Source organism: Eurosta solidaginis, chromosome 2 (genome assembly GCF_040869045.1).
Source record: "Eurosta solidaginis isolate ZX-2024a chromosome 2, ASM4086904v1, whole genome shotgun sequence".
Lineage (NCBI taxonomy): Eukaryota > Metazoa > Arthropoda > Insecta > Diptera > Tephritidae > Eurosta > Eurosta solidaginis.
Window position 1 is genome coordinate 288264442 of NC_090320.1, and position 15673 is coordinate 288280114.

General features: G+C 40.9%; 1 protein-coding gene across 1 annotated transcript in view; it reads right to left on the reverse strand.

Annotated features, from left to right (window-relative positions):
* Positions 1-1914: 1914 nt before the first annotated feature.
* The window catches only part of mTor (serine/threonine-protein kinase Tor), an 88328-nt gene continuing 74569 nt past the window's right edge, over positions 1915-15673 (reverse strand). The window contains exon 6 of the mRNA XM_067768396.1: positions 1915-5598. Within this exon, the coding sequence (XP_067624497.1) occupies positions 2341-5598 (3258 nt within the window). The 3' untranslated portion in view covers positions 1915-2340. The remainder of the gene's footprint in view (positions 5599-15673) is intronic.

Here is a 15673-nt window from a genome sequence, read left to right on the forward strand (position 1 = left end):
AAGAAAGGTGTTAATGAGTATTTTTAAAAGGGAGTGGGCCTTCGTTCTATAGGTGTTCGCCTTTTCGAGATATCGCCATAAAGGTGGACCAGGGGTGACTTTAGAATATGTTTGTACAATATGGGTATCACATGAAAGGTATTAATGAGTATTTTAATAGGGCGTGGGGCTTAGTTCTATAGGTGGACGCCTTTTCGAGATATCGCCATAAAGGTGGACCAGGGGTGACTCTAGAATGAGTTTGTACGTTATGGGTATCAAATTAAAGGTATTAATGAGAGTTTTAAAAGGGAGTGGTGGTAGTTGTATATGTGAAGGCGTTTTCCAGATATCGACCAAAATGTGGACCAGGGTGACACAGAACATCATCTGTTGGATACCGCTAATTTATTTATATATGTAATACCTGCCAAGATTTTAAGGGTTTTTTATTTCGCCCTGCAGAACTTTTTCATTTTCTTCTACTTTTCTAAAGTTATATTTCGCGTCAATAAAACAATCCAATTACCTTATCATGTTTCATCCCTTTTTTCGTATTTGGTATAAAATTATGGAATTTTTTTCATTTTTCGTAATTTTCGATATCGAAAAAGTGGGCGTGGTCATAGTCGGATTTCGTTCATTTTTATACCAAGATAAAGTGAGTTCAAGTAAGCACGTGAACTAAGTTCATTAAAGATATGTCGATTTTTGCTCAAGTTATCGTGTTAACGGCCATGCGGAAGGACAGACGGACGACTGTGTATAAAAAATGGGCGTGACATCAACCGATTTCGCCCATTTGCACAGAAAACAGTTAACGTCATAAAATCTATGCCCCTACCAAATTTCAAAAGGATTGGTTAATTTTTGTTCGACTTATGGCGTTAAAAGTATCCTAGACAAATTAAATGAAAAAGGGCGGAGCCACGCCCATTTTGAAATTTTCTTTTATTTTTGTATTTTGTTGCACCATATCATTACTGGAGTTGAATGTTGACATAATTAGTTATATACTGTAGATATTAAATTTTTTGTTAAAATTTTACTTCAAAAAAAAATTTTTTTTTTAAAAGTGGGCGTGGTCCTTCTCCGATTTTGCTAATTTTTATTAAGCGTGCATATAGTAATAGGAGTAACGTTCCTGCCAAACTTCATCATGATATCTTCAACGACTGCCAAATTACAGCTTGCAAAAGTTTTAAATTACCTTCTTTTAAAAGTGGGCGGTGCCACGCCCATTGTCCAAAATTTTACTAATTTTCTATTCTGCATCATAAGTTCAACTCATCTACCAAGTTTCGTCGCTTATCTGTCTTTTGTAATGAATTATCGCACTTTTCGGTTTTTCGAAATTTTCGATATCGAAAAAGTGGGGTGGTTATAGTCCGATATCGTTCATTTTAAATAGCGATCTGAGATGAGTGCTCAGGAAACTACATACCAAATTTCATCAAGATACCTCAAAATTTACTCAAGTTATCGTGTTAACGGACGGACCGACGGACGGACATGGTTCAATCAAATTTTTTTTCGATCCTGATTATTTTGATATATGGAAGTCTATATCTATCTCGATTCCTTTATATATGTACAACCAACCGTTATCCAATCAAACTTAATATACTCTGTGAGCTTTGCTCAACTGAGTATAATAATAGCGTGCGCAAAAATAATTAAAAAGTGCATGGGTAACTTTAACTAAGGAAAACCATTTTGAAACTATTATTGGCAAAAAGAAATCAAGTAGTGGTCCAGTAACTATTGTAACTAGAAAGAAATAGAGTGCGTAGTACTTATCATGAAAGTAAAGCTAAGAAAAAACTAGTTTGTACCAAACACTGTAAAAGAAACTAAAGAAACGTACTAGTGGCTATTGTAAAAAGAAATAGACGAAATTTGTAGTGACTATTATAAAAATAAAACTAAAAACTGTTTATTGATAAAATTAAATAAGATTTATTCATTTGAGTGTGAGGTGTTTGAGTGGGCTGCATACCCACAAAACGTGTGCATAAAATGGATCCTCTATAATTGTTTCAAGATGAAGGTCAAATGGAAGTGGATGAAAATATCATCTCCAGAACACTTCTAAGCAAGTTAGGACTTTCTAGTTTTCACCACGTGAAAGAGCGTCTCAAAAACTATCGAATCCAGAAAAAAAGTGGAAACATTTTTTTGAGTCATAAGCCGCTATTTCATAGGCCGGGTCACATATATCGACGTACGTAGACTAGCGCTTCAAAAAATTTTTAATTCACACAAAAGTAAAAATTTACATTGATTTACTTGCGACTACATTTAAAATTACGAAAAAATGTTTTATTACATACAAATATATATTAATACTCTCTCCTTCCACTACCAAAATGGACACCAACCAATATAGCATTGGCATAAATTCTCATTATTAGTCGCTTGTTGTATAAGCAAATCGACTTGTTGTGGCACAGCAACACTATTTTGTGTTTGGAAATCAGTGCCATTTAATTTACTTTTAACACGTTTAATAACTTTACTCGCTTTACTATTTGTTATATCCGCTACTATAAGTGGACCGCCCACCATGAGATTGGCGCTCATTAGCTGGCTGTGTAGTAGAGGTTCTTCAACAGAATTACTTAAACTACCATTTCCACCACCCAATATGCCAGAACCAGTTGGATCATTATTCGATTTTGAACGATGATTTTTATCCATATCCAAAAGACGCCAATTCAGTAGTGGATCATAAACAAATGCCTCCAATACAGCCATCAATGAATCTTTATTACGACGCAATACCAACATAACACTCTCACATGTACGACGATATGTACCCTCAATACCGGTTACTTCCATCGCCTTGATTAGCATGCGCGTTAAACGGAAGGGGATCTTTTCAGGGAATTTCTCACGCGTCATTGCTACTTCAAAGCAATCACCAAAATCTATATGCAATATTTTACCACTCATGCGATCCAACATCAAATTCGATGGATGACGATCGCCCAAACCTAGTATATAACCAACCATAGACATAACAGCAAGTGAACGTGTATAATTCGTGCGGCGTTCAAACCAAACCTCAGACGAGGGTGACTTAAGCCACAATAATTTGGCCAAATCATCACCATGCGTTTGCGCTAAAGCACATTCGAATACTTCCACTTTTTGCATTAGCGTTAAATGATCATAATCAGGTGAGACGCTTAACATAAGGCGATGTTCTTGATTAAGTGGTATCTTACGTTTGTCACGATAATCACGTATTAATGTATGTAGCGTATCGCAATGTGGTACCCAGCCTATGAGTCCGGAATTCGTGCTTAATGGTATAACAGCATAACGTTGTATTGCTAAATTGCGCCTAAACGTATCGGGATCGTCCAGTAGCAGTGTATTAACGAGCGAGAACAATTGCATAACACGCTCATCTTGACGCAAATCTTCGTGCCCCTTTAATAAATACATATAATCCTTGCCATTTGAACCGCGTAAGCATAGCTTGCGGGGACGTTGTTTCGATGTAATCACTTGTAAATTTGTTTTTATATAATCAATACGTATCAACTCTTGATTAGGATTATAAGAGCCAGGCACAGCCAATTCTAAGTTTTTGCATGCTAACAATTTTGGCGATACATAGGGCAGTTCGAGTGAGGTTAGCTGTGGTAGTTGACGTGATATCTTTTGAAAAACGTGATAATATATATCCCAAGCATGATCTAAATCCATTAAAGCGCTGGAAGATTTATAACGTTGCGTCCATTCGTATGCTTCGGTTAATTCGCGCCCATAAGCTTGTGAGAATGAAGTCTCTTTAAGCGTTTGTGGGCCACGTTCGAGTAGCGCATGTAATGGTTCGAGTATATCAAACATACCCTTTACATTACGATCACCAAAGTAAAGACGTGATGCCTCTTCGAGTCCTTCATGCCATTGCTCATGCCATAGTATAGCAACACGTATCAATTCCTCGCTACACATCATAGCCTGCTCGACTAGCGTGGGATAGTGTTTGCGCATTGAATCGAGTATCTTAAACGCAGCATTCTTGCGCGCTACTGACGCCGACTTTGAAGCGACTGTGAGCGGATAAACAAGCGCTTGTGGATGATACTTTCCAATATCGATGAGTAGATGATGTATCAATTGATTAACCAACTTACGATGTGTATCAATGCGCGCAATTAACTGTGGTATAACTTGCAGCCAAGTATTGATCTCAATCGTTTTCATGCCAGTTAGCAAAGCATCATACACCTCTGAATACTGTCCATAATCAAACCAGAGCGTAAGCAGACGCAGCGTATCTTGTAGTGAATTGCCTTTGATGAGACTAATTGAGCGAAAGAAGCCATCTACAGCTTGCACTGCATATTGTTCTATGATTAACTTTTCCTTCTGCATGAGCATATCACCATTGATTGTTGTATGCATTAGCTTATCGAGTTGTTGTTTTTGTGCTTGCACTACTTTGAAATTCATATAAGCCCATAAATGCCATGCCTTATAGCATGTTGGATCATTTTCAGTTGCCTTTTCGAAACAATCCAATGCACCCTGCACAACTTCGGGTTCCAGCGAACTTTGCAACTTATTTTGCCATTTGCCTAAGCGCAAATAACAACGCGCCAATAAACGATGATCTGCTTGTTTGGCTGCCTCCTCTGGTGCAATACAGTTTAGCTGTGCACGATATGCATTGACAAAACGACTTAATTGCTCGAAAGCACCTTGCATATTCTCTGCTGCTGCCATATGTTTGGTGTAGGCATATGTAACTTGCGGTTGACTGTAGGGCAAAGGTTCATTTGGTTGTGTTGATGGATCTGTGCCCAAGAGCATAACCAAAGTTTTATGCGATAAATGTAGTGAACCAGACTTGCGACAAAGACTTGCATATTTAAGCCATGTATGAACATCTTCTTGTGGACGCACGACCAACGAATGGACTTGTATGATACGTCGCCAATCTTCAACCAAACGTTGTCCACCTTGCAACCGTTTCCACCACATGCTCTTCAATGGTTCACGCCGTTCTGGTATTAGCTTATATTGTATAACCTCTTCCAATTCCGCCAACATTTGTACACAAACCATAGCGCCATAGGCACGTTCATATGATTCACCCGCCATTGAGGTTAGTTCAGTATCAAGCAAATCACGTGTATTATCGATAAGACGTTGTGCTGTTTCAAAATCTTCATTGTGTACAGCAAGAACGGCACGATAGAAGCTGCCATCTTGCGTTTCATCGGGTATGCAACGTACATATTCTTGCATAGCTTCCCAATCTTGCATACCCCAGGCAGCAACTGCAGCCAAATGTCCAGCACGTGAACGGGCTTCACGATTCAAATTGTCCCATTCCTGTTTGGCTACAGTGCTCAATTCGGACCATTCACCAAGCGCTTCCAAACAACGCATATGTCCTAAGCGCGCTTCCAGATCGTTACTGTTATCTTCTAGATTGCCAGAATAATGCTTAAGCGCTTGTTCCCAATTGTGTAGTTTCTCATACCAACGACCTTGCACTTTGAATTCATTGCTGGCGTTGCGATAAGTAGTGAGCAATCCTTCAGCAGCTTCTTTTTGCTGTAGTTTGTTATTGATGAGTATAAGGGATTCGAGCACCTGTGAAGAAAATGATATTTAGGATTTTATGTACAAGAATTATTTACATGATAATTTTAAGGCCTAATTTTTTTGAACTCTAGTTGATTGCTAATGGAGCGGATCGAACAGAGTCCCTGCCTCCTTATTTCACCTCACCTCTACCGCGCTAAACGCCATCAACACGCAGATAAATTGTGGGTTAAATCAACAAGTAAGGAAGGCTAAGTTCGGGTGTAACCGAACATTAAATACTCAGCTGAGAGCTTTGGAGACAAAATAAGGGAAAATCACCATGTAGGAAAATTAACCTGGAATGTGTTTGTATGACATGGGTATCAAATGGAAGGTATTAAAGAGTATTTTAGAAGGGAGTGGGTCATAGTTATATAGGTGGACGTCTTTTCGAAATATCGCCATAAAGGTGGACCAGGGGTGACTCTAGAATGTGTTTGTCGATGTGGGTGAAGGCGTTTTCGAGATATCGACCAAGATGTGGACCAGTGTGACCCAGAACATCATCTGTCGGGCGTGGTCATAGTCGGATTTCGCCCATTTTTAATACCAAGATAAAGTGAGTTCAGATAAGTACGTGAACTAAGTTAAGAAAGATATATCGATTTTTGCCAAGTTATCGTGTTAACGGCCGAGCGGAAGGACAGACGGTCGACGACTGTGTATAAAAACTGGGCGTGGCTTCAACCGATTTCGCCCATTTTCACAGAAAACAGTTATCGTCATAGAAGCTATGCCCTTACCAAATTTCACAAGGATAAAAAGGTAAATTTTTGTTCGGCTTATGGCATTAAAAGTATTCTAGACAAATTAAATGAAAAATGGCGGAGCCACGCCCATTTTGAAATTTTCTATTATTTTTGTATTTTGTTGCACCATATCCATTACTGGAGTTGAATGTTGACATAATTTACTTATATACTGTAAAGATATAAAATTTTTTGTTAAAATTTGACTTAAAAATTGTTTTTTTAAAAAGTGGGCGTGTTCGTCATCCGATTTTGAAAATGTTTATTTAGCACATATGTATATAGTAATAGGAGTAACGTTCCTACCAAATTTCATCATGATATCTTCAACGACTACCAAATTACAGCTTGAAAAATTTTTAAATTACCTTCTTTTAAAAGTGCTCGGTGCCACGTCCATTGTCCTAAATTTTACTAATTTTCTATTCTGCGTCATAAGGTCAACCCACCTACAAAGTTTCATCGCTTTATCCGTCTTTGGTAATGAATTATCGCACTTTTTCGGTTTTCCGAAATTTTCGATATCGAAAAAGTGGGCGTGGTTATCGTCCGATTTCGATCATTTTAAATAGCGGTCTGTGATGAGTGCCCAGGAACTTACATACCAAATTTCATTAAGATACCTCAAAATTTACTCAAGTTATCGTGTTTACGGATGGACGGACGGACATGGCTAAATGAATTTATTTTTTCGCCCAGATCATTTTGATATATAGAAGTCTATATCTATCTCGATTAGTATATGCCGTTACGGATTACCGTTATGCCAACAAAATTAATATACTCTGTGAGCTCAGCTCAGCTGAGTCTAAAAACACCACCACAGAATAGTCTCGTAGCGCTAGACCTATCAAAACTTAGAAGTTTCTATCCTCTTCCCAGCCTAAAAAGTTGGACCGCAAATTATCACGTATAGGTAAAGTTCAGGAACGTAACATCAAAACCCAGCAGTTACCATTGTGTCTTACGCCGATGACTGCACGATAATGGCAACAGGTCCCGGCCCATCCGTTGATGAGCTAGGCTATAAAATCAACGATTGTCTCCCCAGTAATTCCAGTTTTTTCACCTCACGAAATCTGACACTGGCACCGACCAAGTCCTCGGCAACCTTATTTATAACGGGCACAAAGCAAATGTCGACCCATATTAGACATCTACGTCGATGGCAGTTTGCAATCGACTGCCCTACATTCAAAAATACTGAATGTGACGCATTTTGGCAAGCATGCAGCAGCAATTGTACCTAAAATCGAGTGCCGTAATAAAATCCTCATGTACATAGCCGGCAGCGCGTCACCAACATAGTCGCCGATCCTAAAAGAAACACACTGGAGGAAACTGGCCTTCAAAACACCGCGCTTAGGACTGCCACGGGATGGCTTCTTATGTCTGCGGAACAGCATCTGCATAGTATTATAAAAGGGAGAGAAGTGAAACAGTTCTGCTTAATACCCAGAAACCTGGTCATCCCCAACTGACATCTGATTGAAGAAGACCCGCGTCCAGAGTCTAAAGACGCCATCACCGTAAGCACTATGAATAAATCTGGCATTTAAGAATTCGTACATTTGAAGAAAAGAAGCTTGACAAGGCGATCAAAGACATAAAAAAAAAGTCGTCGGACTACTATGCCAGAGAATGGGGTTCACCGGTCAAAAGACAAAAACCCTATACTCACAGTTGAGGAAAACAACCTTCCCAGTGAGTTGCGTGCCACACTAGCTGGATTTCGATCGAGATAATGTGAACCATAAATTCTTACCCTCGAGATACCCAATATATGACCTTCTTGTAACGAGAAAAAGAAAAAAAAGATCAAAAATAAACAAAGTAAAATATTCAAATTTGTTTTTGCTTGAGCCAAAACGCAAATATGTACATATGTATCTGAATTTTTTTTTCATTGCGGAAAAAGGTCAATAGTGTGAGAAACCTTTATACCTTGTAAGTGTTTTTATCATGTCGTACATGTTCTATCTTTTTCTGTTTTCTTCCACCATGATCTAGGTTAGGTGGGGTTAAGAGGGCGTGCGTGAGTGTTACCCACACTTCCATTCGGAGACATTTTTGTACAGGGTGGCGGCAAGTTCGTTTAGCCCCATTACTTCCTAGTGGTTCCCAACGAACCACTTGCTTTCCCTGATGAGCCCATGAAGAAGCGAGACGTCCACCTTCCCAACCTCTGCCAGGCTGTCGAAGAAACGTGAGCCTAGAAATCTGAGCCTTCTTCTTTGAAGCGCCGGACATCGGCAGAGAAAGTGGTTGTTATACTCCTCTTCCTCCCCATCCTGACAGCTTCTGCAGAGGGAGCTTGTTGGTATTCGCCACCGTCGAGCATTGGTGCGATAGCCCAATGACCCCTAATGACACCCGTAAGCACCCTCGCCGCAGATTTGTTCAGTTTGAGAAAGAAACTGGTGCCTTTCCTATCCATGATCTAAGTTTTATATCTCTTAAGTCTCATGTTGAACAAATATTCACCTTTAAATGTCAAAGTTTCAGAGAGAAATTACTCATGATTCAATTACCAGAGTCGGTTCTATGTACCGGAGCGACTCGGGATTTTTCCCGACCAAGGACTGTCATTTCAGTGTGACCCCATTTAATTTGTTTCGTCCCTCCCACAAATTGTCATCCTCCCAGCAGCTCTTTGCAGCAGGACTGCTCCATATTCTCTTACTCCGGGAAGGCATCGAATCCAATCCGGGTCCGTCTCCTGACCCCGGTCCTGAGAAATGGTTTTGCTGCATCTGCCGGAAAAGAATCTTTTTAGGACGGTCATACTCTGTTCAGTGTGTCTCGTGCAAGGGATGGTTGCATCGGACAGGTTGTACTGGGCTTGATCCCAAAACCCGACGTCCACGTAACTTTTATAAATCTTTTGTGGCTCCTTGCTGTTCACGCCCAAGGGCGTCCCGTAGTCTACGCCTTAGCGCCCCCACTACCTTCCAGCAGCCCCGCTGCTCAGCAAGCCACAACAAGTACCCGCTGCTGCTCGCCCCCCACGGCGCCAACAACTAAAACAGCTGATACCACTCATAACTACTACCTTCGTAGTAGAGTTGGTAGCAATGCTGAGCATCAGCCCCTGCCCCCGTCTTCTCCCCCCTCTTTTCCGGCAGCAATCGTGCAGGTCAGGGAAACAGACTCTTAGTCCCTACCTCCGTTTGCACCGTCTGCCAGCACAGAATATATAGGTTTGCGACATCCGCCCAATGCAGCTCCTGCCTTGGGTGGTGCCACTTTCCTAGATGTTCTGGTCTCCGCGACGGCAACCCCCCGACGGGTTTCATCGCGCCATGTTGCCAGGTCGCAAACCCAAATCATCCGGGTACCCCAATGCTTGCCCAAGGACGCCCAGTTCCAGGGCCACAACAGCAATTGCGTCCTGGCCTTCCACAACCCAGGCGTAGTCACCCGTCACTTACCCCCAGAGTGGCGACGTCTCCTCTTATGCACTTCAAAATCCTGCAGTTAAAATGTAATGGACTAACTGGGAAGATTACGGAGATAGGCGATTTCATGAAGCGGCACAACATCCGCATTGCTGCGATTCAAGAGACTAAACTCACAGCAAGATCTGCATTGCAGACCTGCTCTGGGTATAACGTCACCAGGAAAGACCGCGAGAGCGGAAATGGAGGCGGTCTCGCGTTTATCATACACCACTCTGTGCAATATTATATATTTGATCCTGGCATCGACCGCAGGGACAATGTCTTAGAACGTTAGGGCCTATCTGTCCGGTCAGGCGATGCAAACCTAGAAATCATCAACATCTACATCCCTCCTGCCACCTGTTGCCCCAGTGGATACCACCCTAATATCAGGGCTTTACTCACTGGCAACAATCGCATTATCTTAGGCGATTTCAATGCCCATCATGATCTATGGCATTCAAACTTGCGGGCGGACAGTAGGGGTGAGATGTTGGCGGATCAAATAGAAGAAACGACGTTCTGCACAATAAACGGAGACGCCTCCACACGTATGGTAGGAAGCTGTCACAGCTCGCCAGATATCTCAATCGTGAGCGCAGAACTCGTAAACTGCGTCAACTGGCAGCCGATGGTAACATTGGCATCCGACCACCTGCCCATACTTATTTCGCTTGAGCGTACCGCCGACTTCATCGTCACTGAAAAACGCACTTTCATAAACTTCAAAAAAGGAAAGTGGGAAGAATATAAATCCTTTACAGACAGCCGCTTTGCTGCCCTCCCTATCCCGACTGATGCCCGCCAAGGGGAGCGTGCCTTCCGTAAGGTCATTAAATCCGCCATTTCATTCCCGCCGGGAGAATTCCCGAAATCCGGCCCCACTTCCCGGCGGAGGCCGCAAACTTAGCGAGAGAACGTGACCTTATAAGACAGCTTCATCCAGGCGACCCCCAAATAAGGGATATAAACCAACGCATCAGATTGCTTGTGGATGAACACAAGCGGGCGAAATGGGAGGAGCACCTAAGAGGTTGTAACCTCTCTACCGGTGTGGGTAAACTTTGGTCCACCGTAAAGTCCCTATCGAATCCGACTAAGCACAAACACAAAGTTTCCATCGCCTTTGGCGACAAAGTGCTGTCGGACGCGAAAAAATGCGCGAGCGCTTTCTGCCGACAATATATAATGCATCCTACGGTCGACAAAGATAGACGGAGAGCCAATAGACACGCACATAAACACAAATTCAGCGCGTCAGCAATCACCATCACCGCTAAAGAGGTTGAGGACGCCATTGGTCGTGCTAAACCATCCAAAGCAGTGGGCCCAGACGGCATAGCCATGCCGATGCTTAAAAGCCTAGGGAAAGAGGGTTTCAAGTATTTAGCGCATGTCTTCAATCTGTCTCTTTCCACCTTTGTCATACCTGAGAAATGGAAAATGGCCAAGGTGGTCCCGCTACTAAAGCCTGGGAAACCAGCTAACATAGGTGAGTCGTATCGTCCGATATCTCTCCTATCGCCAGTGGCAAAGACGCTTGAAGCCATTTTGCTCCCTTATTTCCAAGCAAATTGGCAGCTAGCCCCTCATCAGTACGGCTTCAGAAAACTCCATAGAACTACCACCGCGCTAAATGCCATTAGCACCCAGATAAATAGCGGTTTAAATCAATACCCCCACCATAGAACAGTACTCGTAGCGCTAGACCTATCAAAAGCTTTCGATACGGTCAACCATGGCTCGTTACTGCAGGACCTGGAGGGGCTACCCTTCCCCCATGTCTTAAAAGGTGGACCGCAAATTATCTGGGTGGTCGGCAGGCATCGGTGCAATTTAGAAACGAAAAATTAAAACCAAGGAGAATTAAACAAGGGGTGCCACAGGGTGGTGTCCTATCCCACTTTTGTTTAATTTCTACATATCTAATCTACCTTCACCACCGGAAGGAGTCACAATCGCTTCCTACGCCGATGACTGCACAATAATGGCCACAGGCCCAGGCCCAAAGATCGATGCACTATGCAATAAAATAAACGGCTACCTCCCTGATCTCTCCAGTTTTTTCGCCTCGCGAAACCTGGCATTATCACCGACTAAATCTGTCGACCATTTTGAATATCCACGTCGATGGCACTACGCTACCGACTGTCCTACACCGCAAAATCTTGGGTGTGACGTTTGATCAGGATCTACATTTTGGTGAGCACGCAGCCGCAATTGTTCCGAGGATTTAGAGCCGTAACAAAATCCTCAAATCCCTCGCTGGCAGTACTTGGGGAAAAGATAAAGAAACGCTCATGACTACATACAAAGCAATTAGCCAGCCGATTACGTGCTACGCGTCACCCATATGGTCGCCAAGCCTAAAAATCACCCAGTGGAAGAAACTACAGACCTGCCAAAATACTGCTCTCAGAATCGCCACGGGCTGTCTTCTTATGTCCCCAGAACACCATCTGCATGATGAGGCGAGAATACTCCCCATCAGGGAGAGAAATGAGATGCTGACCAAACAGTTCCTGTTAAATACCCAGAAACCTGGGCATCCCAACAGACATCTGATTGATGAACCAGCACCGCCTAGGGGCTTAAGGAGTCATCTCCGTAAGCATTTTGAGGAAATACGGCACCTGAGAACCCAGCCGTATGAAGTGAAGAAACACAAGCAGGTCCTTGGTGAACTCCATAAACAGGCGTCGGACCTTTATGCCGGTAATTGCCCGGTGAATCCAGTGCTTAACGAAAATTATCCAAAACTTGCGGAAGAGGAACGCATACTCCCCAGGGAAACGCGTGTCACTCTTGCTCAACTTCGTTCTGGATACTGTAACAGGTTAAACTCTTACCTATCCAGAATCAACCTCGACATACAAAATGTATGCCCCGCTTGCAACGTGTCCCCACATGACACCAACCATCTCTTCAATTGTAATGTGGAACCAACGCCTCTAACACCCCTTTCCTTATGGTCCACCCCTGTTGAAACGGCAAGTTTCCTTGGACTCCCGTTAGAGGATATTGATGACAATTTGTGATCGGTCGCGGCTATTAGGTGGGGCGAGCATTGCTACAACAACAACAACAACAACTCCCAAATTTAAAAAGTAAGGAAGTCTAAGTTCGGGTGAAACCGAACGTTACATACCCAGCTGTACACCTGAAATGCTGTTGTTGTTTGTTTTGTGTGCTTAATAGTGTTACAAGGCTGCGCAATAATACATATACATATGGTTCTATTCTGAACTAATTTTTCTTCTAGTTGTGGCTCCCGAAACATAGAAAATTGCTTAGTCATAAAAGGGGCGGTGCCACGCCCATTTTTTAAAATTTGAAGTGTTTCCTATTTATTGTTATAAATCCACTTGAGAAATGAAATACCATTGATAGAAAGCTCTTTTTTGCAAAGATATGGCTTATTTTATTCGTCCACGACCCTTTTAAAAATCTTTTATATAAAAGTGGGCGTGGTCCTTAAGCGATTTCTTTAATTTTAGTTCAAAGCATTCCTTATAGTAAAGGCAACCTCTCTGCCGAATTTTGTTACGATATGTTTAACGATTTTTGATTTATGATTAATATTTGTAAAATTGATTTTATCACAAATGGGCGGTGTCACGCCCATTTGAAAAATTTTTTTCAAATTTTTATCAAGTCTCAATATCAGTCCACACGTCAAATTTCAACATTCTTTACTAAATAATCACGTTTTTTGTGTTTTCCAAAATGGTATATATATAAAAAGTGGGCGTGGTTATCATCCGATTTCGCTCATTTTCAATACCAATCTATTCGAGGTCCAGATAAGCACGTGTACCAAATTTAGTGAAGATATCTCAATATTTACTCAAGTTATCGTGTTAACGGACAGGCGGACGGACGGACATGGCTCAATAAAATTTTTTTTTCGATACTGATGATTTTGATATATGGAAGTATATATCTATCTCAATTCCTTTATACCTGTACAACCAACCGTTATCCAATCAAAGTCATAATACCCTGTGTACAAGTACAGCTGGGTATAAAAATTAGGACAGGTTGCTTTTACGAAGTACCTTTAGTAGTGAATCTAATTTTGTAAATGCCAACAGGTTTTGGGGAAATTATTCATTTTTTAATAAATATTTTGAGAAATGCTAAAAAGTTATATTGCATTGATCGTTCTTTCAGAATTTGTTTGAAGAACTCTGAACTTTTATTCAAAAATACACTGTCTCAAAATTTGTTTCACAAACTCCTTACCTGGGCATAGTTTCAACACATTTTGAGATAAGTCGTTCTTCAACCTAATTCTGATATAAAGCGTTTTTAAGACAAATCCTGAAATGGGGAATTTCGGAAAAATATTTTGAGATAGGGCGATTTTTAACCGGAGCCGACATAGGACACTAAACTCAGCAACCGCAATGAACTCACAAAAAAAGGCCGATTGTCTTGGCACTTTATATTCCGGCTTTGAAATAAGAGCAAGACAGCAGCTACACAGATATTATTTACCTATTTATTCTGAAACTTCGAAAAGCTCTTTTCCGTTTAAGTATTCATGTAATCGTTTCGAATAAACCGTTAATTTGCAATACTCTGAACACGTTCGTTTGATACTACGTTACGAGATCCGAATGTTCCAAATAAGTATATAAATATTTCAAATATAAAAACAATTCCATAAATACTTAAATAGAGATTAATATACCGAACATATGGAATGAATAAGTTAAAACACCCAATAAGTAAAACATTTCACTATGGCATTTTTACTATTTCTAATGCTATTTTGAATGATTCGATTTTCTTGTCTAGCTTTTGACATTCAACTATGAGTTTAAATTTCTATTTAGGTTTTGTATGTTCGTAGGTTTAGTTTTCGTACAAAATTCCTTTGTTCAGCTCCACGCATAGGTCTAGGTTTATTTAATAAATTTACCATAGAATCGAAAAAAGTAGTAGGAATTATGCAGTTCAGCTCTTATTGGAGAATTGTAAATTGTTTGCCTCCTATTTCTACTACCAAAATTTTTCTTACATTTGCGAAGAAACAACACAGTTGGTGGATGTCATTTCGATTTGGGAGCAAGAAACTTTGACAGCCGATGAAATTTTCATTCAATCATGAAAATTACTGAAAATTTGAGTCAAAATCATTGTGTGCAACATAGTACAGGTTTACAAGTATTATGATATGTATGAGAAGGAAACAATTCCTTTCTCTTTTTAACACACTACCGTTTGACACTTCGGTCAGTGTCAAACTAGTGTGGAACTCAGTGCAACATGCGTTTGACACTGAACGAAGTGTCAAAATTACCGGGGTTGCTGTCGTGGAATAGACACAGGGAAACAAAAAAGAAGCGGAATATCAGATATGGGTTGCCGTGATGGTAATTTTTTTTTTTACGAATTTAGTATGAAAATGTATTGCACCTATAAGCGTCCTACAGAAAATTATACAAAAGTTTTGAATTGGGGTAACTGAGGACGCGTAGTTATTGCAGCATTAAGAATAGAAACACGAGTGCTAAGTTTTTCTACCCGTTCAAAAGTTCTCCGCGAGAAACCGAGGTCGACTGCAATAACCCGTCCAAAAATGTGGAATGAGAAATAAAAAGACGCGTTTTGTCCTGTTATCTATAGTTCAAAGGCGAAAAAGTATTCGAATTATTGGAAGCGAGGCAAAAACGCGTTTATTTACACCTCCCTCGACGGTTTTGGTCGTGTTTTAGCAATCGTCCCCGATAATAAAGTATCACAATTTGTTAATTAAAATTATGCAAAACATATGGATTTTAAAGAGAGATGTAATTAAGTGCTCATTTGAAAGTAAATAAGGATATTTCTTTGTAATTTTGCAATAAAAATTTTACACAGTTTTCGTTAGTAGCTACTACACTT